The 25,053-nt window shown below is 42.6% G+C and overlaps 2 protein-coding genes and 2 pseudogenes across 2 annotated transcripts; all 4 read right to left on the minus strand.

Annotated features, from left to right (window-relative positions):
• Positions 1-426: 426 nt before the first annotated feature.
• Positions 427-996, minus strand: LOC128052429 (interferon alpha-H-like). The gene has a single exon (XM_052644989.1). It carries the CDS (start codon positions 994-996, stop codon positions 427-429), a length of 570 nt encoding a protein of 189 aa, XP_052500949.1.
• Positions 997-8,048: 7,052 nt separating this feature from the next.
• LOC128052312 (interferon omega-1-like) lies at positions 8,049-8,730 on the minus strand (annotated as a pseudogene).
• A 7,982-nt stretch (positions 8,731-16,712) lies between these two features.
• LOC128052469 (interferon omega-1-like) lies at positions 16,713-17,361 on the minus strand (annotated as a pseudogene).
• Positions 17,362-23,003: 5,642 nt separating this feature from the next.
• Positions 23,004-23,573, minus strand: LOC128052433 (interferon alpha-H-like). Its single transcript, XM_052644993.1, has one exon. It carries the CDS (start codon positions 23,571-23,573, stop codon positions 23,004-23,006), a length of 570 nt encoding a protein of 189 aa, XP_052500953.1.
• Positions 23,574-25,053: the final 1,480 nt, after the last annotated feature.

The following is a 25,053-nucleotide window of genomic DNA, read 5'->3' on the forward strand; positions in this document are numbered from 1 at the left end:
GTTGTGCAATTCAGCTTGGTGTTTCTTTTTTAAAGAAAAAAGCAAAGGGTGTTTTTTAATAGTAAAAATTTAATGAATAAGAAAAATTATAAGCTGACTAAATATAAAATATGTATTTTCCCTTAAGCATACATACATAATATTATATGAACAAAATAATTTAAGTAAATATAAATAGATAAATAAATATTAAAGTAGATAAATGTCCATGTAGATAAATAAGCAGATAGATCAGCTTGAGTATCTGTGAGGGAGTAGTTGCTATAGAGTAGAGCATGTGATCCTTTAATCTTCCTGAAAACCTTTGACAGATTGAATCAATTCAGGCCATGATGACAGCAGAAATGAGTCTTCCACGTGGCAGCGCAGGGGGAAGTGTGGTCTGTTGGTCCATGAGAATCATTTCCGTGTTGAACCAGGTGTGTGTCAGTCCTTGCTCCTGAATCTCTCCTGCAAGTTTGTTGAGGAAGAGAAGGCTCTCATGACTTCTGCTCTGACAACCTCCCAGGCACAAGGGCTGTGTCCCTTCTCTTGCAGATAGAGAGTGACTCTGTGGAAGTATTTCCTCACAGCCAGGCTGGAGACCTCCTTGAGCAGGGGAGCCCCTCGCAGCTCCTCCTCCTGCCTGAGACAGGCTTGCAGGTCAGTGAGCTGCTGATCCAGTGCAGCGCGGAGCTTGTCCAGGAGGCTCGGGTCCCACGCGGCGGCCGAGCCCTCTGTGCTGAAGAGCTGGAAGGTGTGCTGGGTCACCTCGTGGAGCACAGAGATGGCTTGAGCCTTCTGCAACTGGCTACCACCCAGCGCCTCCTGGGGGAATGCGAAGTCTTTTCTGTCCTGCAGGCAGGAGGAAGGGGAAACCCTCCTCAGTTGCCGCAGGAGCATCAGGACCCTCCTGTTGGCCAGGCTGTGGGTGTGAGGCAGGTGGCATCCCCGAGAGCAGATGGCATTGCAGCTGAGCAGGAGCAGGGCCAGGAGTAAGGACCAGGCTGCGGCCATCGGGGACCTTGCAGATGCTTCTGGCCTGGGGCGGTGGCTGACTCTGTGAACCTGCTCTCTAGGTTCTCTGAAGACCTTCCTTCAGGCCTGGGGCTTAAAAAGGTGCCCATGGTTTCCATTTTCTGAAAGTTCCCTCTTACTTTCTACTTTTGTTTTTGCTTTTCAATTTGCACTCTTCAAATGGGTAGGGACAGCATTTCTCAAAACTGTTTTTCATTATTGCCTCCCCTTCCCTGTTGACAGAGTCTTCTGAGATATTTTTTTCCTAATTACCCCACCATGAAATTTTAACAGCACAGTTATGCTGTTGATCCATCTTTGTACTCCATGCATATCTTTATACATAAGAAAAGAAAATGCAAAACTCCTTGTTGTATTCACCCTAGGGTTAACAATGCCATAAAATGAAAGGTGTACATTAAATGTAAAAGCTGTTGAATTTTATTTAACTTTATGAATGAGTTTGAAGAATGACTTTTAATGGAGGATATTTACTTATAATGTACCAAATTTACTTACTATTGTACCAAATTACATATTCACATGAAATTGATTTAAAAATGTATGATAATACCACACTATAGATAGACTTAAAAGTCTTTCAAAACTCAAAATCATTGAAAATCTTAAATTATTTTCTTATTATTTATCTTGAGGTACTTTTAACTTTCCCTCATATCAGAAACCAATTTTTAATTCCCTGGCTACTCAATATTCATCTCTGTTTTATCAACATTTCTTTCTCTTTAGCTCTTGACGTGCTTTATGCATATTCTTAACAACTTTGATAAGGATAAGTAATAAAATACCATGATATCTCGCCAATGGAAGAACGTGAAGAGGAACTAAAGAGCCTCTTGATGCGGTGAAAGAGGAGACTGATAGACTGGTATAACACTCAACATTTAAAAACCTAAGCTTATGACATCGATGGCAAATAGATGGGGAAAAAGTAGAAATTGACAAATTTTCTTTTCTTTGTCTCCAAAATCACTGTGGGCAGTGACTTCAGCTACAAAATTGAAAGACACTTGCTCCTTGGAAGAAAAGCTATGACAGAACTAGACAGCATATTAAAAAGCATAGGCATCACTTTGAGGACAAAGGTCTGTATAGTCAAAGCTATGGTATTTCCAATGATCTTGTGAGAGTTGGACCACAAAGAAAGCTGAGCGCAGTAGAATTTCACTTTCAAATTGCGTTGCCTTAGAAGACTCTTAAGAGTCCTTTGGTCAGCAAGGAGATGAAACCAGTCACGAAATCAAACCTGAATATTTTTGGAAGGACTGACACTGAAGCTGAAACTCCAATAAATGTTAGTTGCTCAGTCGTGTCTGATCTTTGAGACCACATGGACTCTAGCCAGCCAGTTGCTCTTCTGTCCATAGAATTCTCCAGGCAAGAATGCTGGATTAGGTTGCCGTTCCCTTCTCCAGGGGTGTTCCCGACCCAGGGATCAAACTCGGGTCTCCCGCATTGCAGGTACATTCTTTACCATTTGAGCTATCAGGGAAGCCCTATATTTTGGCCACCTGATGTACAGAGCCAACTCATTGGAAAAGACCCTGATGCTGGGGAAGATTGAGGGCAGGAGGAGAAGGGGGTGACAGAGGATGAGACGGTTGGTTGGCATCACCAACTCAGTGGTTATGAATTTGAGCAAACTCCAGGAGATAGTGAAGGACAGGGAATCCTGGTGTGCTGCAGTCCATGGGGTCGCAAAGAGTCAGACAGGATTTAGTGGCTCAAAAATAACAGTAAAATTTCCTTCCATTGAACCCTGCATGGTAAAGCTTCTCCAGGCAGCTGCAGGAGGGAGAAGGTCTTTTTCTTGGGTCCCTTTGGGAAATGCCCACTTGGGAGAGTTTGCAGTTCTGGGCTCTGCAGACAACCAGGGCATAGCATCCTCAGTGAGCCTCTTGTACTGACTTACTCTCAGGGGAAAAACCTTTCTTTTTACAGGGAACCTTGTCATAGCCGTGCCAGCAACAGTGTTCTCTGGTTGGAAGCATGGAACCTTGCATTTTCCGAGCCTTCCCTAGAGTTTTGTGCTTTATTTTCCAGGAAGGATTCCACTTACTGAGGGGTTTCACGTGGGGAGTCAGCGAGTTAGAGTCAATTTTACAGATTCGGATCCTTTCTGGTGTGATCCAGTGACAGCTCAGAGACAGGGGAATCTGGCAGTGGTGATGGGACCTCTGGAAGGTGTCCAGGATGCTGTGGGGGTGAGTCAGAGGGTGGCCAGCACCAGGGCCAAGGACTGGGGAGCTGTGATTTCCTGTTCTAAGAATATTTATCCCTGCGCAGACTAAATTTTAAAAAATCTTGGCCTATCATGGATAATAAGAAAAGAAAAGAAAAGTAATTTAGAACATGGAACCAAAAGATTTCTTCTTGAACAAGTTGGCAGGAAAACTCAGGAATTAAGGGAAAATATTTTAATTGTCAAGATGCTGAAATTTACTGACTTTTACCGATACGTGAAGTTAAGCAAATTGGTTAATTTCATTCCCCCTCTATGACTCATAACCTCCTCTGTTGGAAGGGGATGAGCAAATTGGAAGTGGTCAAACGAGAGATGGCAAGAGGGAAGATCGACATTTTAGGAATCAGTGAACTAAAAATGACTGGAATGGGTGAATTGGACTCAGATGACCATTATATCTACTATTGTGAGCAAGAATCCCTTAGAAGAAATGGAATAGCCATCATAGCCAATGAAAGAGTCTGAGATGCAGTACTTGGATGCAATCCCCAAAATGACAGAATGACCTCTGTTCATTTCAGGGAAAACCATTCAATATCACAGTAATCCAAGTCTGTGCCCCAACCAGTAATGCTGAAGAAGCTGAAGTTGAATGGTTCTAATGAAGACCTACAAGACCTTCTAGAACTAACACCCCCAAAAGATGTCCTTTTCATTATATGGGACTGGAATGCAAAAGTAGGAAGTCAAGGAACCCCTGGAATAATAGGCAAATTTGGCCTTGGGGTCCAGAAGGAAGCAGGGCAAAGGCTAATAGAGTTTTGCCAAGAGAACTCACTGCTCATAGCAAACACACTCTTCCAAAAACACAGAAGACTCTACACATGGACATCACCAAATGGTCAATAGTGAAATCAGATTGATTACATTCTTTGCAGCCAAAGATGGAGAAGCTCTATACAGACAGCAAAAACAAGACTGGGAGCTGACTGTAGCTCAGATCATGAACTCCTTATTGCCAAATTCAGACTGACATTGTAGAAAGTAAGGAAAAACACTAGATCATTCTGGTATGGCCTAAATCAAACCCCTTATGATTATACAGTAGAAGTGAGAAATAGATTCAAGAGATTAGATCTGAGAGACAGAGTGCCTGAAGAACTATGAATGGAGGTTCGTGACATTGTACAGGAGGCAGCGATCAACAACATCCCCAAAAAAAAGAAATGCAAAAAGACAAAATGGTTGTCTGAGGAGACCTTACAAATAGCTATGAAAAGAAGAGAAGCGAAAGGCAAAGGAGACAAGGAAAGATATACCCATCTGAATCCAGAATTCCAAAGAATAGCAAGGAGAGATCAGAAAGCCTTCCTCAGTGATAAATGCAAAGAAATAGAGGAAAGCAATAGAATGGGAAAGACTAGAGATCTCTTCAAGAAAATTAGAGATATCAAGGGAACATTTTGTGCAAAGATGGGCACAATTAAGAACAGAAATGGTATGGACCTAACAGAAGCAGAAGATATGAAGAGGTGGCAGGAATACACAGAAGAACCATACAAAAAAGATCTTCATGACCCAGATAACCACAATGGTGTGATCACTCACCTAGAGCCAGACATCCTGGAATGTGAAGTCAAGTGGGCCTTAGGAAACATCACTACGAACAAAGCTAGTGGAGATGATGCAATTCAAATCCTAAAAAATGATGCTGTGAAAGTGCTACACTCAATATGCTAGCAAATTGGGAAAACTCAGCAGTGGCCACAGGACTAGAAAAGGTCAGTTTTCATCCCAATCCCAAAGAAAGGCAATGCCAAAGAATGTTCAAACTACCGCACAATTGCACTCATCTCACACGCTAGTAAAGTAATGCTCAAAATTCTCCAAGCCAGGCTTCAACAGTACATGAACCATGAACTTCCAGCTGTTCAAGCTGGTTTTAGAAAAGGCAGAGGAAGCAGAAATCAAATGGAAAAACATTCATTGGATCATCGAAAAAGCGAGAGAGTTCCAGAAAAACATCTGCTTTGTTGAGTATGCTAAAGCCTTTGACTGTGTAGATCACAACAAATTGTGGAAAATTCTTCAAGAGATGGGAATAGCAGACCCCCTGATCTGCCTCTTGAGAAACTGTATGCAGGTCAAGAAGCAACAGTTAGAACTGGACATGGAACTACAGACTGGTCCCAAATAGGAAAAGGAGTATGTCAAGGCTGTATATTGTGATCCTGCTTGTTTAACTTATATGCAGAGTGCTGCTGCTGCTGCTAAGTCACTTCAGTCGTGTCCAACTCTGTGTGACCCCATAGACAGCAGCCCACCAGGCTCCCCCGTCCCTGGGAGTCTCCAGGCAAGAACACTGGAGTGGGTTGCCATTTCCTTCTCCAATGCATGAAGGTGAAAAGTGAAAGTGAAGTCGCTCAGTACATCATGAGAAATACTGGACTGGATGAAGCACAAGTTAGAACCAAGATTGTCGGGAGAAATATCAATAACCTCAGATACGCAATAACCTGTGACACACTTATGGCAGAAAGTGAAGAACTAAAGAGCCTCTTGATGAAAGTGAAAGAGGAGAGTGAAAAAGTTGGCTTAAAGCTCAACATTCAGAAAACTAAGATCATGGCATCCAGTCCCATTACTTCCTGGCAAATAGATAGGGAAACAATGGAAAGAGTGAGAGGCTTTATTTTGGGGGGCTCCAAAATCACTGCAGATGGTGATTGCAGCCATGAAATTAAAAGACGCTTACTCCTTGGAAGAAAACCTATCACCAACCTACATAGCATATTAAAAAGCAGAGACATTACTTTGTCAACAAAGGTCCATCTAGTCAAGGCTATGGTTTTTCCAGTTGTCATGTATGGATGTGAAAGTTGGACGATAAAGAAAGCTGAGCATGGAAGAATTGATGCTTTTGAACTGTGTTGTGGGACAAGACTCTTGAGAGTCCCTTGGACTGCAAGGAGATCAAGCCAATCCATCCTAAAGGAAATTGGTCCTGAATATTCATTAGAAGGACTGATGCTGAAGCTGAAACTCCAATCCTTTGGCCACCTGATGTGAAGAACTGACTCATTTGAAAAGACCCTGATGCTGGGAAAGATTGAAGGTGGAGTAGGAGGGGATGACAGAGGATGAGATGGTTGCATGGCACCACCGACTCAATGGACATGAGTTTGAGTAAGCTCCAGGAGTTGGTGAAGGATAGGGAAGCCTGGCATGCTATAGTCCATAGGGTCACAAAGAGTTGGACACAACTGACCTGAACCTCATCTAAACCTAATGATATCAGTAGTATCCTACCTTCTGTTATGATCATATGTGGGGGTACATTTCATTACATGAATTTTGGGAAAATTACATTACACATTACATTACACACACACATTAAGTCTGTAACATGGTAATAAGAAGGTACCGACGTGTTGTGTTTATGGCAATGATTCATTAGAATATATTTCATTCTTGATATTTATTTGAGGATAAAAAACACATTCCTTGATGTTGCCATCACTTTTTGTGGCACATTAGTCCTGATTTGATTACTAACTAAGTGTTAGAATGCTACTGTGAACATGATTACCAAGGACCTACCAGACAGATTCCACAGACTTTCAGTCTTTATAAAAAAATGATGCTGTCAGGAACTACAAATTCCTTAGCCCTTAAAAGGGACACTTAATCCTTCCAACATAGTTGAAACTGAGTTGTAAATATTCTCATTTCCAAGAGCCACCTAGTAAAACTTTATTTGAGTGAAATAGTGTAATAAGAAAATGGCAAATCCAAGTTTCCAAACCTAATATGTCAGATTCCAAGCCCCACCTCCCTATCCAACACCATAAACACCTGTGCAAACTGTAAGTATTCAACCATCGCTTATTTTCCTATTTTACTGACGTACAGTGTGCCTTTGTCATCTCTACTTCACTGTTACAGTACTTTATATTTTCGTTCGTTTATTGTCTCTCTCCAAATTTCTAGATAAATTGAGCAGTTTACAAATTTACAAATAATCCTGATTAGTTTATATAATTAGCAAAATAAAACTATCAACTGGTAATTATTTCTGAGAGTCTGATGTGATTGAAAAAATTAATAATTCTAATAATAATAAAATAATCATACTTAAGGGACCATATAGATTTATAGAGATTGCTGAATTAGTCCTCACCATAAATTTGAGGTATGTGATAGATAAGACCCCTGAGAGTTATAGCCCCTGCAGGAGATTGGATTACAAATATTTCCATGAGCCTCTGTAGAACATGGGCTTCCCTTGTGGCTCAATGGGTGAAGAATGCACCTGTCCATGTGGGAGATGAGTGTTGGATCCATGGGTTGGGAAGATCCCCTGGAGAAGGGAATGGACACCCACACCACTATTCTTGCCTGGGAAATCCCATGGACAAGGGAAGCCTGGCAAGCTACAAAAGAGTTGGACTTGACTTATGAACTGAATAAAAACAGTAAAAACTCAAGAAATTCACCTTCGTAAGAATTTAATAAATAAAATACAAATTGAATGAACTAGAAATGTAAATGTATTTTCTAAATTTTAACACAGTGTAAAAATCTTTTATATGAGAAAATAAATATGAGGAGATAAAAGAATAAATATAACTAAATAAATAAGCAAACAAATAATAAATAACATCAGTGTAGTCATTGCTTAGGACTGAATCCCCTTAAGCTGAATACATTTACTTCCTACTACCGACAAAGAACTGGTTGAATTAATTTAATAAATTTTGTGATTAAAGCAGAAATCAGAGTCTTCTGAAATGGCTACAGGTGAGCATACAAGGGTGATGTGGCATCTTAGTCAGTGAGAGCCATATCAAGGTGAGTTCGGGTCTCCATCCATCATTCTTAACCTTTCTTGCAAGCTGGCTGATGAAGACAAGGATCTCATGATTTCCACTCTGACGGTTTCCCAGGCGCAGTCGCTGTATCCCTTCTCTTTCAGGTAGACATGGATGCCCTGGAAGTACCTCTTCACAGCCAGGGTGGGGCCCGTACTTCCCAGGCCAGAGTCTTCCTCTCCCGTCACCTGCCCCAGGCAGGCGTCCAGGTGGTCCAGCTGCTGATGGATTCCAGTGCGGAGCTGCTCCAGGAGGGTGGTGTCCCAGGCAGCAGAGGAGCGCTCTGTGTGGAAGAGGTTGAAGCTCTGCTGGAGCATCTCGTGGAGCACAGAGATGGCCTGGGCCTCCTGGAGCTGGCCGCCCTCCACCATTTCCTGGGGGAAAGCGAAGTCTTTTCTGTCCTGCAGACAGAAGCGAGGGGAGATTCTCCTCATTTGGCCCAGGAGCCTGAAGTTCTTCCTGCCAACAAGCACATGGTTATGAGACAGGTCACAGCCCAGGGATCCTCCCTGGCTGTAGCTGACCAGCAACAGGACCATCAGTAGAGAGAGCACGAAGGCCATGGGGAAGATGCGGCTGCTGCTGGGCTGGCTGAGATGGTGTCTGGTGGAACCTTGAGGTAGGTTCTCTGATGCCAGGCTTTCTAAGCAAGGCCATTAAATAGGGAACATGGTAATTTTCATTTTCTAATCATTTCTCTACTCTTTTACTTTCTTTTTTTGATTTTCATGTATGTATTCACAGTATGATCAAAGAAAATGTCATCAATCTAAACTATTAATTTTGTGTATTTCCCAATAACTTCCTATGTGCCCATCCAAATGGATATTTATCAATCAAATGAGAAAGGTCTTTTTCTTAACTCAGGAGTGACGTATGTGTTTAATTACACACATTATTGCTTTTTGTCTCTCATGCATAAATGTTGCTCTCCTCTTGTCCATGAACACATCTGTAGCCCTAATCTTAGGCTCCACTTTTCTCTCTTACTTTACATAGGAAACCAGGCTCCCTCAGCCCTATGGTTTCTGTATTTATAAGTGATTTACCAGATTACTCTGGCAATTATGGTCTTTGAAACAGAAGAAGGTTCATCTCAAGTGTTTGATTTAGAAAAGAGTCTGATTATTACAAGTCCATGAGCTCTTCCCACGTTTCTCCTCCTTCTAGAACATGTTCCTACAGGTCCTGTAGTTGTGTTTTAGGGAACCATGAAGTCAGGACTATTACAGACATTGCTCTTTCTTTCCACCATTTTCATCCTGGATGCCTATTTTCCTCCGCAGACTGGGCCAGTACCCCCACCAGAATCCTGGTTCTTCTCAGGGAACATGGGTGAGGAGACTCTAGTTCCAGGATGATTGTATTTTCCCAGCAGCACCTCACTCACAGGGAGAGATCACATGGAGCCACCCCCTGTCCTCTGGAGTGACTGACTCCCTTCCTCACCTGCTGGACTCCCTCCCTGAGGACAGGCTCACCACATCCTGAGGACTCGAAAATCTCCTTTCTGTGGAGGGCTTGTTTACTTGTTGGGAGAGGAAATCATCTTCCTGAAACCCCACCCCATCCCCTGGAGTGTTTATGGAAGGACCCGAGTTCCCAGTGGTGACCCCTCTTCTCCTGGCCCATGTCTCCAGGTGTCCTAAGAGTCAGTAGTGCTAAGGTGCTGAGCGCTAGTGTGTTTGTGCAAGTGGACAGAAGAATTATCCAACTGCCATTATTTTACCTTTAGTAGAGAGATAATTTTCATTTTACCAAGAGTAGGTTGTATCATTCAGCTCTCTTAATTTTTTGAACACGTGTGATGTTCAGAGTTTCTGAGTTGGAGGAATGAGATTCAGTGGTGTTGCTGTCTCTCATCAGAAGTTTATGTCACAGAACCCAGTGAGCTTCAGTTGCTCCTTCAGTCAGTTGATTCCACTGGGCTTCCTTGTTCCTGTGTCTCTGTCTTCCTCTGAGAATGCAGGGCAGTGAGACTCATGCCTCTCAGTCGAGGGAAATAGCCTTCTTTCTTTGCTTGTGGGTTATTCTTCAGTTGAAGTTGTTTTAATTTATATTGACATACTGGACAAGACTAGTCTCACTGCTCCTGCTCTAGTCCTAATTCATGATGAGGTGAGAAAAATAAAAGGAAGTAAAGAAAGCCAGAGGAGCTGTACTCTATCATTTTCAAGACTTTAGATTTTTTTGTTTTTCTTTGTACCTTTCCTAGAAAGTAAAATTCGAGATGAGAAAACCAATGTAGACCAAAAGAAAACCAATGTCAATCTGAATGTCATGAATATGAAAAAAGGGAAGTGGCTTTCCCCTGACACAATGACGTATTCTGAGTTAGCAAACTTCAGTGCAGCACAGCTGGGGACATGCTGAGGCAGAGGGGAAGGATGAGGCCAGTATGAACAACAGAAAGCCTGGGACAGAGCTGGGTCTGCCAGAAACTCAACGAAGGAAAAGTTCTGGGTCAGTTGACTGCCCTTTGCTTTGCAAGATCAGTGGCCTCATTTTTCTTTCATTTAATCCACGTAAGATCAGTTTTAGGAGAGAACTAAGTCACATCCATCAGCTCACAAGGAATGCCAGTTGCTAGAAAACTAACTCTCTCTGGCAGGATTTTGGAGACCAACCTTGCTGAGCATCTGTCTAGGTGATAAATCTGCTCAACAATGAGAAGATGCTTTGTGAAAACTAAAATTAAATAAAAGGGAATCAGATAATTCCAGAGATCATTATGTTAACCTGGGTAATCATAATCATAGTATTAAAAATAATAACTGAATTTTGTTTGCTACTAATGGATGGCATCACAGACTCAATGGACGTGAGTCTGAGTGAACTCTGGAAGATGGTGATGGAAAGGGAGGCCTGGAGTGCTGTGATTCATGGGGTCACAAAGAGTCGGACACAACTGAGCGACTGAACTGAACTGAGCTGAACCCTAATGATCTCCCTAATATTCCAGTTTGTGATATGATCATATTGATGGGTTGGGTTTCTGTGGCTTTTTTAAGAATTTTAAAAATATGTATTTTGTGTGCTTATTTGGCTGGGCCAGGTCTTAGTTGAAGCATGCTGGATCTTGGATCTTCCTTGCTTCATCCAAGATTTACTTGGGCCATGGGAAGTCTTGCTTGCCACATGCAGGATCTAGTTCCCTGACCAGAGATCCAACTCAGGCTCCCTGCTGTGGGAGCATGGAGTCCTGGCCACTGGACCGTCAGGGAGTCTCGAGGGGTAGGGTTTCGATATATGAATTTGGGGAACACACACACACATTCAGTCTGTAACACAGTAATAAGAAGATACCAAGGTATTGTGTTTATGGCAAGGATTCCTTACGATGTATTTCATTCTTGGTATTTATTAGAGGAGAAAGAACACATTCCCTGATGATACCCTCACTTTTTATGGCATATCCATCCTGGATTGTTTACTCATTAAATGTTATAAATGTTATACTGTGAACCTAATTACCAAGGACCTACCAGGCTTCCCTGGTAGCTCAAATGGTAAAGAATCTGCCTGCAATGCAGGAGACCAGGGTTCAATCCCTGAGTCGGGAAGATCCCATGGAGAAGGAAATGGTAACCCACTCCAGTATTCTTGCTTGGAGAATTCCATGGGCAGAGGAGCCTGACAGGCTACGGTTCATGGGGTCACAAAAAGTCAGACTCAACTGAGCCACTAACACTTTCACCAGACAAATTCCCCAGACACTCAGTCTTCATCAAAAATGACAGTGACAACAGCTACAAATTCCTTAGCCTCTAAAGGGACTCACTTAATCCTTCCAACATAGTGAAATGAGTTAATATTCTCCTTTCCAAGAGCCCCCTGCTAAGACTTTATGTGAATGAACTAATCTAATAATGAATGTCAGATTCAAAACTCCCTATCCACAGCATAAACACCTGAGCACACTGCATGTACTGAACTCTCACTTATTTCCCTCTTTTGCTTCTAACACAAGCTGTCCCTCTGTTGTTTCATACCTCAGTGTTACAAATCTCTTATTTCCATTAATGTCTCCCTCCAAATTCTCGATAAGCTGAGCGATTTACAAAGTATCTTGATTATTTTGCATAAGAAGCAAAATGAAATTATCAAGTGGTAGTTATTACTGAGAGTCTAACTGTGCTTGACAAAATTAATAATTCTAATAAGTATAAAGTAATCACATTTAACTGTCCAAGATGACTCACAGATTGTTAAGTGATCCTCACCATAAAATTGAGATACATGATGGACAAGGTCCTTGAGAGACATGACCCCTGCTCAGATTGGGTCACAAACATTTCAGTGAATCCTCTGTAGAAAACTCCAAGCTGATGGTACTTGTGGCTATAGGTAAAGCATACTTGCTGCTACCAAATTACATGAATATGGGAAATGACTGGAAGAATAGAAGATGACGTCCAGACAGAAATCTGCCTGATATTGTGACCCTCCAGTGGGAAGGAAGACTTGGGGACAACACTGAGACTTAAAGGTGCCCCAAGGGAAAGAGAAAATTATTTCATTCAATATTAATATAAAAGGTAAATTTCTCCTGTAATGTTAATTGTCTGAAAAATCTTTTAAAATATATACATTTTAAACTCACATCAAGTTGAAATATTTTCCTTATGCTGCAACAGTACTTGTAAGTTGCTGGCTTTAATGGAAGCAAAAGCATCAGTGCTGTTTTCAAAATTGCTGCTTTGTATATATCTCTCTTCACTGAGGGAATGCCATATTTGACAAATAATGACCGAGTCAGTTCAGTTCACTTCAGTTCAGTCGCTCAATCATGTCTGACTCTTGGCAACCCCATGAATTGCAGCACTCCGGGCCTCCTTGTCAATCACCAACTCTCGGAGTTCTCTCAAACTTCTGTCCATCGAGTCGGTGATGCCATCCAGCCATCTCATCCTCGGTTGTCCCCTTCTCCTCCTGCCCCCAATCCCTCCCAGCATCAGAGTCTTTTCCAATGAGTCAGCTCTTCCCATGAGGTGGCCAAAGTACTGGAGGTTCAGCTTTAGCATCATTCCTTCCAAAGAACACCCAGGACTCACACCCAGGACTGATCTCCTTTAGGATGGACTGGTTGGATCTCCTTGCAGTCCATGGGACTCTCAAGAGTCTCCTCCAACACCACAGTTCAAAAGCATCAAATCTTCAGTCTCAGATTTCTTCACAGTCCAACTCTCACATCCATACGTGACTACTGGAAAAACTGTAGCCTTGACTAGACAGACCTTTGTTGGCAAAGTAATGTCTCTGCTTTTGAATATGCTATCTAGGTTGGTCATAACTTTTCTTCCAAGGAGTAAGCGTTTTTTAATTTCATGGCTGCAATCACCATCCTCAGTGATTTTGGAGCCCAAAAATGTAAAGTCAGCCACTCTTTCCACTGTTTCCCCATCTATTTGCCATAAAGTAACGGGAGCAGATGCCATGATATTAGTTTTCTGAATGTAGAGCTTTAAGCCAACTTTTTCACTGTCCTCTTTCACTTAAATCAAGAGGCTTTTTAGTTCCTCTTCAATTTCTACCATAAAGATGGTGTCATCTGCATATCTGAGGTTATTGATATTTCTCTTAAATAACCAATCTCAACTAACAAATTCCTTTTTTATCTCATGTCTTTTAATCAAGAATCATCTATTAAACATCCATTTTTTTGTGTAGTCAGTTTTTCATTGGAGAGTTTCATTAACTTTTTCAAAATGTCAAATCATATGGATTAGTTGCTTAAACACGTGCAATCAAAATTCTTTTGATTTCAGCATAATGTGTGCTCAGTAGTTGTCAGCTGTGAAATACGTAGTTGGGTATATGATTGCAGCATGCATCTTCGACAGGCATCACCATCAGGACAGATTTTTAAAGCCCTGAAAACTAGAGCAGATCGTGACCTAGTCCATGAGTTTGACCGGAAAACAGTCCTGGGCCCTGAACACAGAAAAACTACAAGTGCCTTTGTCACAAATGAAACTCAGACTGGATTCCAGCCAGATGGCAGGAGTGCAGTGTGAGTGTGGAGCCTGGGATCTGCTTGAGGACCTTGCAATCTGTGTATCTTCTAGCTGCAGATCACAGAGTTTGAACAAAAATGAGTTATGAACTCCTTTACTTGGGTAAAGTGACAATGCAAGAGCAGAGGGTTCACTGTGTATGCATCAGAAATTCACAGAAGAAACCTGCATTTCCAGTGAATGTGATGGGGAAAGGCTGTCACCTACTCTAGCGTACTGGTCTTAAAACGAAAGTCTCAACTCCACAGCTCTTCTCAGCTCTACTCTGGGATTCTGGGGCTCCAGTTGTTTTCAGTACATGTCTCCTTTGCCTGCAGATTGCTTTTCTTTCAGAGTTCTCCAGAACCGATTCCAAGAGATGGAGGGGAAGGCTGGAGTATGACATGACAACCACCATCAATTAGGAAAAGGAAGACTAATGGTTGCTGCTAGATGCCATGTGTCACCAGTCAGATTGGCAAAAACTAAAAAGGATCATAAGATCCTGTTTTGGTCAATGTGTGAGAACATATAGGGACTTATATGGTCTTGAATATAGATTAATGTAGCCATTGTTATCATGGACAGCTGGCAGTATGCATGTGCAAGGTTTATGTGTTTTGACCAATCATATTAACTTCATGGCCCCTTATTCAGAGAAAGACTCTCGCTTCCGTTATAAGACACCTGCATACACTTGTAGCAGTCTCTCCTCTAAAGGCACTAATTTCTGAGAAGGACCAACTCTAGGAGGTGACACTGCCAGCACTTAGGGACTGAAGTTTTTATGTAAAACAACGAGGATCAAACCCAGGACAGCCCAGGACTGGAGAGCAGAACCTCACACTGCATGGCCCTTGCTCTTTTTTTCCTGCCTGTGCCTTGCTGCTGAAAGATGGAAACCCAACAGAGAGTTGAGAAGGTGATTTTAGAAATGTCTTCAAGAAGTAGTAGAGTAGTACTCACACTAAAGAAGCAAGAAACATTATTAATGAGTAATGTGTGTGATTTTCTGCATTCATATGAGATCTCTATGATTTCACTATTATTCATTTTTATGGTAGATCAAAGCATTTTCTACTAATCATTCTTTCTCAAAGAATTTATGTGACTTCCTAAGAATACTTCTAGAAGTCTGAAACACAGAAATTGGAATTGTCTTCAGCACTGAGCACAGGAGAGTTCACACACTGAATATACTGTGAAACTAGCACCCAAGTTAAATATTTTGACCAAAGACCTAGCATCTTTCCAGTGCTGCCTTTCAGTCACTGCCTCAGGCCAGCTGACCAGTCTGCTCCCTGTGGGCAGCTACTCTGGGACTCACTGTCCTGATTATCTGTGCCAAGCACACTTTTACGCTTCTTGTAATATGGACTTTTTGATCCAAATGGCAGTCCTATGAAAAACTACTGTTATTTTCCCATATTTGAGAAGAAGGTCAAGACAGAATGCATGCCTGCATGCATGCTAAGTTGGTTCAGACAGGTCCAGCTCCTGTGACCCATGGACTGTAGCCCACCAGGCTCCTCTGTCCATGGGATTTTCAAGAAAGAATACTGGAGGGGGTTGCCATATCCATCTCCTTAGTGTTTGTGATACTTTTCAGGGTCACACTGCTGTTAAATAGCAGAGCTGCATTCAAAGGTTTTGAAACTTCTAGAGCTCTCCTCTCACTTGTGCTCTCTTCCAGTGATTTCCACTCAGAGAAACTTTGAAGCCAGAAACCATCACAGAACAGAGCTCCTGTGTTGGAGGCAGTGAAGATAGAGTGCAAGGGAGTGGATTGTTCAGTAAAGCAGGACCGAGGAGAAGGCGGGAGGAAGAGTAACAGGTGTCAGGCTCAGCCACTCAGCAACACATGTTGGCAGCTTCCCTGGAGGAGGGGAGTCCTCCCCCCACATACTGACACCAACCATTCTCTGTTGATTGGGTATAAACTACTTATACTTGTGACTTCAAGACTACTCATTTACCACCGTTTCAGAGACTCCTTTCTACCTGTTTCTTTTGGGTGGAGGGGGCTGCACTCCACAGCTTACAGGATCTTAGTTCCCTGACCAGGTATCCATGGCACCTGAGCGTCTCACACTGGAAGCATGGAGTCCATTCCACTGGACTGCCAGGGATCCAGAAATTCTACCTTTTGACAATCATTTCCTGAAAAGTGATACGACTATTCTGTAGTATAAATGGACAAATGCTATTCCACGATAGGTTTATGTAGACCAAATAAGTATTTAGTTCTTTATAATGAAAACAGTAATTACTTTCATAAGAAATTAATAAATAAAACAAATTAGAAGATTAAGGAAATGAACATGTTTTCTAAATTTTATTACAATGTAGACAAACATTTGTACATGAAAATATAAATATGATGAGATAAAATAAATACATAAATAAACATAAATAACATCATGGCAGTCATCCCTTATGGACTGATCCCTGTGCAGTTGAATACTTCTTATATCTACTTGCTGATTGCTACTGAGAAGTACTATGGATGGAATTTGGAAACATTGTGGCTAAAGCAGAAATCAGAGTCTTCTAAAATGACTTCAGGGGAGTGTACAAGGGTGATGTGGTGTCTTAGTCAGTGAGAGTCATATCAAGGTGAGTTCAGGTCTCCATCTATCATTCTTAACCTTTCATGCAAGCGGCTGATGAAGACAAGGATCTCATGATTTCCAGTCTGACGATTTCCCAGGCGCAGTCACTGTATCCCTTCTCTTGCAGGTAGGCATGGATGCCCTGGAAGTACCTCTTCACAGCCAGGATGGGGGCCGTCCTTCCCAGGGCAGAGTCTTCCTCTCCCGTCACCTGCCCCAGGCAGGCCTCCAGGTCATCCAGCTGCTGATGGAGTCCAGTGCGGAGCTGCTCCAGGAGGGTGGTGTCCCAGGCAGCAGAGGAGCGCTCTGTGTGGAAGAGGTTGAAGCTCTGCTGGAGCATCTCGTGGAGCACAGAGATGGCCTGGGCCTCCTGGAGCTGGCCGCCCTCCAACATCTCCTGGGGGAAAGCGAAGTCTTTTCTGTCCTGCAGACAGAAGCGAGGGGAGATTCTCCTCATTTGGCCCAGGAGCCTGAGGTTCTGGCTGCCAACCAGCACGTGGTTTTGAGATAGGTCACAGCCCAGGGATCCTCCCGGGCCGTAGCTGACCAGCACTGGGGCCATGAGTAGAGAGAGCATGAAGGACATGGGGAAGATGTGGCTGCTGCTGGGCTGGCTGAGATGGTGTTTGAGTGAAACTTGAGGTAGGTTCTCCGATGCCACGCTTTCTAAGCAAGGCCATTAAATAGAGAACATGGTAATTTTCATTTTCTAATTGTTTTAATACACTTTCACTTCCTTTTTTGATTTTCATTTATGTATTCACAATATGATCAAAGAAATTGTGATCATTTTAAAGTATTAATTTTACTTATTTCCCAATAACTTCAAATGTACCCATCCGATTGGATATGAGTCAATTAAATGAGAACTTTTTTATTATTCAACACTTTTACTTAAACTGTTCAACACTTTTCTGCTCAGAGTTTCAGAGCTGAAGAAAGGACATTCAGTGATTGTGTCTCTCACTGGAAGCTTATGTCACAGAATCTAGTGAGTTTCAGTCATTCATTCAGGCAGTTGATTCCACTGGGCATCTCTGTTCCTCTATCTCTTTCTTCCTCTGAAAACGAAGGACGATGAGAACCAGGCTACTCGTTCCGGGAGAAATAGGCTTCTTTCCTTTACTCGAGTATAATTTTTCACTTAGTCTACATTGTTTTAGTGACTTGCTGGCCAGGGTTTGTCTTGCAGCTCCTGCTCTAGTTCTAATTCACATTGAGGTTAGAAACATAAAGGGAAGTGAAGGAAGGCAGCGGGGCTGAGCTCTGCCAAATCTAAGACTTGAGTTTGTTTGTTGTTGTTTCCCTTTGCCGCTTTCCTAGAAAGTAAAGCTCCACAGTTGCTTTGTGGGCAAAAAGGAAAGTAATCTAAGTCTGAATGTCTGAATATGAACGAAGGGAAGTGGTTTTCCCCGACACAATGATGTCTTCTGAGTTAGCAAACTTCAGTGCAGCACAGCTGGGGATGAGGCTGTGGCAGAGGGCAAGCATGAGGACAGTATGAACAACAGAAAGGCTGGGCCGTGGCTGCTGCTGACAGAAGCTCAATGAAAGTTAAGTCCCAGGTCAAGTGACTGTCCTTAATTTGCAAGATCAGCTACCTCATTTTTCTTTCAATTAATGCACATAGGGTTAGTTTCAGGAGAGAAGGAAGAAGTCAAGCCCATCACCTAACAAGAGATGGACAACTAGAATGCCAATTTGTGGAATACTAACCCTCTCTGGCAGTGTCTTGGAGACCAGCCTTGCTGAGCATCTGTCTAGGTCATATATCCACTCAGGCAATGAGAAGATGCTTTGAAAAAAACTAGAGTGAAATAGAATTAAATGATTGCAAAACATCCTGAACTTAATCTGGATAATAGTAATTATGATATTAAAAATTATAGCTGAATTTGATTACCTGCTGCTAATGGACTAGTCACTTTTCAAGCTCTTTAGAATTTTAACTGAATCCTCTCATTAGCTCTTAGGGTCACACTTACTTATACTCCCGGAGAAAAATATAAATCTAGACAAATGAACTATTCCAATCATAGCAAAGATTCAAGAGCAAACCTTGGGGGCTTTGATTTGTCTGAATGATCCAATTAAAAAAAAAAGGAGGGGTGCAAATGAACATGACATTAAGGAACCAATGAAATAAGTGATAGAGGAGAATGAGTTGACAAAGATACCTTAATTCATTTCAAATGTCAAATGGTCACGACCTATTGTTTTGTAGGGCCACAGTGTGTGGTCTGAAGTTCGCAAAATTAAGATCTAATCGTAAATAGACAAAGTCACTATTTCATAGTTGGAAGGGAGTAGATTGTTCTGCCAGCTAAAAGAAAAGCAGGAGTTTGCTCATTGTCTAGTGGTTAGGATCCAGCACTTTCACTGCTGTGACCTGATTTCAATCCCTGGTTGGGGAAGTCCGATCACACAAGCCTCGCTGAAGTCTAAGCTTTTATGAGTGGTTTCTTCAACGAAATATAGTAAAATAATTTTGTTTACCCTATGAGAGGTAAGCCCTACTTTCTATGTATTTAAACCTCTTGACCTTTCTTGTGAGCTTAAGAACAAAGAAACGCAGGTAACAGTCTCTCGCCACATGAGTTCTGACGTTTCTCCTTCAGGATGAGAATGAAAACATCTTTCAGCATCAGGTTCTGCAGAATGAAGTCTCTACCCACTGCAGTCCCTGACCTCCGACACGCCCTGATGGGAGTTCAGGGTTGAGATCAGGAATGAGGCACTCTGTGCTCTGGGAAAACTGACACAAGAGGCCTTCTGATAGTTAGATAATTTCCGGAGAAAATTGACGAACCCAATTTTACAACTTCTCATGGGTAGAAAGCTCTAAAATCTTTCAGAGAGACATCTGTTCCTCCTGATTCTCGGCCACTTTCTCCCGAGATGTGAGTTTATCTGTACGCCACCGCTCACCACTGTCGCATGCATGCTGACCTCCTCTGCATGCATGGGGCAGGTCCTCAGAGCTGAGGGGAGGCTGCGCTCTGGCCTGCAGTCCTCAGCAAGTCTGCCAATAGAGTGAACTCTCGGGAGTCATGTTTGGGGGTGTGGTTTTTTTTGTTGACAAGGACCCCTTCCAGGAGACCTCCTCAGGTAAACTGCTGTTCTCATTCGAAAGGAAGACGCCTGCGTTTCTCACCTCCAGTCCCGCCGGGTCACCCCGGTGTCTACTGACGGAGTCCAGTGAAGAAGCTCTACTCTCTGTCCAACCTCTGGTCAAGATGTGGGTGTCGAGGAGGCCTATGCGTGACCACGATGGAAGCGCACGTGTGCTTCCTAGACAGAGCAGTGAACATTTTTCTCCTTAGCAGGGAGAAACTGGCTTGAATTGTGAAGTAAACCTCAAAGCCTTGTATAGTTATCTTTTAAAAATTTCTAGCTCAACCTATTAAACATCATTAAGTAATACTATAGAACTGACATGAAAAGGTTATTTAGAAAATAATTTGTTATGAAATGATATTTTTAGCAGTAATATCAGAATGCGTTTTACTTGTTTAGGACCCTAGTCCTCAAGATTTCCAAACTACTCAGTTCTTTTCAGTTCAGTCGCTCAGTCATGTCTGACTCTTTATGACCCCATGAATCGCAGCACACCAGGACTCCCTGTCCATCACCAACTCCCGTAGTTCTCTCAGACTCATGTCCATCGAGTCAGTGATGCCGTCCAGCCATCTCATCCTCTGTCATCCCCTTGTCCTCCTGCCCCCAATCCCTCCCAGCATCAGGGTCTTTTCCAATGAGTCAACTCTTCGCATGAGGCCAAAATACTGGAGTTTCACCTTTAGCATCATTCCTTCCAAAGCAATCCCAGGGCTGATCTCCTTCAGAATGGACTGGTTGGATCTCCTTACAGTCCAAGGGACCCTCAAGAGTCTTCTCCAACACCACACGTACTTTAAATGTTCCCTGAGGGGCTTCCCTGGTGGCTCAGTGGTGAGGAGTCCACCTGCTAACAGGACCACATGTGGTCCTAGAGGCTGCACGTGCTGCAGAACAGTGAGCCCGGGGGCACAGCTCCTGCCCTGTGCTCTAGACCCTGGGCCCTCACCACCGAAGCCAAGTGCACTGGAGCCTGAGCTCCCCAACAAGAGAGGCTCCCACAGTGAGAAGCCTGTGCCCCACAACTAGAGAGGACCCACCTCTGCCACAACTAGAGAGAAGTCCGTGCGGCAGTGAAGACACAGCACAGTGAGAAATGAATAACTGAATAAAATTATTTCAAAAGTCCCTCTGACTTTACATATAGCTGCTGAGCGCTGTATGTTGCAAAGAAAGAACAGAAAGATGATTGATCCATCAATGTCCTGAAGATTGCCTACATTAAATACATGAATTTCCACAAAGATCTTTGTTACTTTGAGAAATTGTTCTCTTCCAATGTGCATGTTACTAACATATGTCCTGCGAGGAAAGCTCTGGCCCACTGTTGCTAAATGTATTAAAAGCCTTGCCTGTGCCCCTTCTATTCAATCTTGTTTGATTGTGTTTGTCTCTCAGAGATGCAAAGACACCAGGATGGAATTTAAGAACTTCCTTGGATTGCATTGTCCCCAGGCACCTCTTGCCCTGCTCTCTGATAACTTGCTGGGTCCTAAGGAAGACACAAGTCTGCAGTTGTGATGGGAGTGACTCTCGCCCCTTCCAGGACTCTACAGGCTGCTGTGGTGTGAGTGTCTCCTGTGCTGGGGACACAGCTGGTGGCCAAGCCTTCGTGCTCTGTCTCTGCTCTCAGCATCCGCTTCAGTCTTCTCCGTCTCTGAAAAGGAATGTTGTGGAGAAGCACTTGCCTCAGTGCAGCTCATCTGTGTTGTTCTGTGTCCTGAGGACCCGCTGCTGCTCCAGGAAACACTTTAAACATCTCTGTTCTCCTTCCAAGTTCTCAAGCTGCTGCTGACTTTCAACTCCAAGTTTCCGGTGCTTTGGGCTTTTCTCAAATGAGATTCCTGAACCAGGTGAGTTCCTCCTAGTGCAACCAGCACTTGGAATAGCCTAGGTGCACGCTCAGAGGAGCCCCTGGTGTCTCCACCATTGTTCACTGTGGGGCGGGGTTCCCTCTATTTACTGTGTTTCTCTGGGAGGCTGGACAGTCTGGACCCGCAGTGCTGGGCAGGCAGAGCAGGTGAAGTCACAGGAGAGTGTCTGACAGAGCCAGAACTTTCACTCTGGTTCTGCTTTTAGCTGGTGGTTTGCAGTCGTAAGGGGAAATTGACAACCAGAAACCGTAATGGAGAAGGACACAGCTGTATGAGTGGAGAGGACGCCTTCATGCAGAGTGAATGAGGAGAGCACGCTGGGGATTTCTACACTGGGAGGAAGTGAACGATTGTGATATTTGAGTGTAAGGGTAAGATATTCACCTGACCTCTTGCCAACTGAATACCATGTCTTCAAGCATCTCTACAATTTTTTTCCAGGGAAAAAAAATTCCACAACCAACAAGAGGCAGAAAATCCTTCCCAAGCATTCATCAAATCCTGAAGCATGGTTTGTTTGTTTTTGTTTTTTTTTTTTGATGGTTGTTTTTAGGCTACTCTTTTTGAAAAAATTCAGAGTTATGAAAAGCGTTGGAGTGGTTATGTTCACTTCAACGTCCTCAGAGCAGCAAACAACACAGCTAGAGCTAGAGTATTTTTACTTCTAACTTGCAGATCCTAAAGAGGGCTCAAGGAATCGTAAAATGCATTTTTTAATCAAGCTGCCATTCAGGCTTGGTGTTTCTGTTTTAACGAAAAAACAAAGTAAGTCTTTTACAGTAAGAATTTAATAAAGGAAGAAAAATCATAAACTGACTAAATACAAAATATACATTTTCCCAGTCAGACACGACTGAGTGACTTCACTTTCACTTTTCACCTTCATGCATTGGAGAAGGAAACGGCAACTCACTCCAGTATTCTTGCCTGGAGAATCCCAGGGACGGGGGAGCCTGGCAGGCTGCCGTCTATGGGGTCTCACAGAGTCGGACACGACTGAAGCGACTTAGCAGCAGCAGCAGCATACATACATAATATTTTATCAACAAAATAATTGAAATATTTATAAATCGTTAAATAAATATTAAAATAAATAAATAAATAAATGTCCAGGTAGTTAAATACATAGATAGATCAGCTTCGGCATCAGTGAGGAACCAGCGCCTATAGAGTAGAACATCATGTTGCTTAATATTCCAAAAATCATTTGACACACTGATTCAATTCAGGGAGCAATGACAGCAGAAATGAGAGTCCTTGACATGGCAGCGCAGGAGGAAGTGTGGTCTATTGGTCCGTGAGAATCACTTCCGTGTTGAACCAGCTGTGTGTCAGTCCTTGCCCCTGAATCTCTCCTGCAGGTTTGTTGAGGAAGAGAAGGCTCTCATGACTTCTGCTCTGACAGCCTCCCATGCACAAGGGCTGTGTCCCTTCTCTTGCAGATAGAGAGTGACTCTGTGGAAGTATTTCCTCACAGCCAGGCTGGAGTCCTCCTTGAGCAGGGGATCCCCTCGCAGCCCCTCCTCCTGCCTGAGACAGGCTTGCAGGTCAGTGAGCTGCTGATCCAGTGTGGTGCGGAGCTTGTCCAGGAGGCTCTGGTCCCACGCGGCGGCTGAGCCCTCTGTGCTGAAGAGCTGGAAGGTGTGCTGGGTCACCTCGTAGAGCACAGAGATGGCTTGAGCCTTCTGCAACTGGCTGCCACCCAGCGCCTCCTGGGGGAATGCGAAGTCTTTTCTGTCCTGCAGGCAGGAGGAAGGGGAGACCCTCCTCAGTTGTTGCAGGAGCATCAGGACCCTCCTGTTGGCCAGGCTGTGGGTGTGAGGCAGGTGGCAGCCCAGAGAGCAGATGGCATTGCAGCTGAGCAGCAGCAGGGCCAGGAGTAAGGACCAGGCTGCGGCCATTGGGGACCTTGCAGATGCTTCTGGCCTGGGGCGGTGGCTGACTCTGTGAACCTGCTTTCTAGGTTCTCTGAAGACCTTCCTTCAGGCCTGTGTGTTAAATAGGAGCCCATGGTTTCCATTTTCTGAAAGTTCCCTCTTACTTTCTACTTTTGGTTTTGCTTTTCAGTTTTCACTCTCAAAAGTTAGGGTTAGGGCAGCACTTCTCAATCATTTTTTTTTTTTTATGTTGCCCTTCTTTCTTCTGCCCACAGAGCCTTTTTAGATATATTTTCTTAATTGCCCTGCCCTGTGAAATTTTGATAACACAGATGTACTGTGTATGTATTTATGTACCCTATCAATATCTTTTCTCTGTACATAGAAAAAGGAGGTGTAAATCTTACTCTTTGTATTCAGTGTAGTTAAGAAATACATAAAATTTTAAGCTATAATTTAAATGTAAAAGCTACTGAATTTTATTTTTTTTTATAAACAGTTTTCTGAGTGACTTTTAATGTCATATGTTTACTTTTATAAGTAGGTATGTATCCAATTACATATTGAAATAAAATTTATATAAATACTTTTAATAATACCAAGTTATAGACATACTTAAAAGTCATTCAAAGCTGCTCAAATCATTGAATAACTTAAAAATAGTTCTTTAATATTTAATTTAAGTATTCATCACTGAATTTTCTTCATGTCAGAAAATAATTTTTAGTTTTACTGCCTGCTAGATATTCAACTGGATATTATCAACATTTTTTCTCTTTAAGACTTTGACATGTTGAACCTTTGTAGAATTTTGTAAGAAATGATAACATTTTTGTATTTTATTTACAAATAAATTTTCCATTTTTATGTAATTTCTGGAGCCCAAATCACAGTGACCTTCAAACATAAGCAACATACATGAGACAGACAATGGTTTCTCAGAAGTACAGAGAGGGCAGCTCTCACAGTATGACTCTGAGATCAAGCAAATGATGGAAAGTCCTCCAGTGAACCATCTAGTCACCTTAGATGGTACCACTGGCCTTGTATACAATTTGTTTATATTCCATAAACTCAATCTCAATGCTTCTCTTATGTATGAGACACAAGAAAGGCCAAAGACAGAAATAAATACTAAGGGGTTAGATTTTGTTGTATCAGGTTGAGCTTTGACGTGTAATAACTAATCATTGTAATGACAAGATTTGTTCATATTCCAGAAAACTAACGCCTGCATGTGTGGAAGTAGCATTATCCCCAGTGAGAAGCCATGATTTAGGAATCACGATGCATGTGAATCTTTCTCTCTGTTCCTTTGCACCAAATTTCAGATTTGCCAAATGACTTTCAAGTTCCAATCCAAGTCTATCGTTTTCAAATAAAAGGAAACAATCTTTGTAATTAATTCAGAACAGGATAAATATTATTTCATGGGAGATTTAACTTTTGGCTCTGCTCCTGAATTCATTTTACAGTGGATTTTATGTTGTCTTGTCCCCTTATG

This window comes from Budorcas taxicolor, chromosome 8, assembly GCF_023091745.1.
Source record: "Budorcas taxicolor isolate Tak-1 chromosome 8, Takin1.1, whole genome shotgun sequence".
NCBI classification, from domain to species: domain Eukaryota; kingdom Metazoa; phylum Chordata; class Mammalia; order Artiodactyla; family Bovidae; genus Budorcas; species Budorcas taxicolor.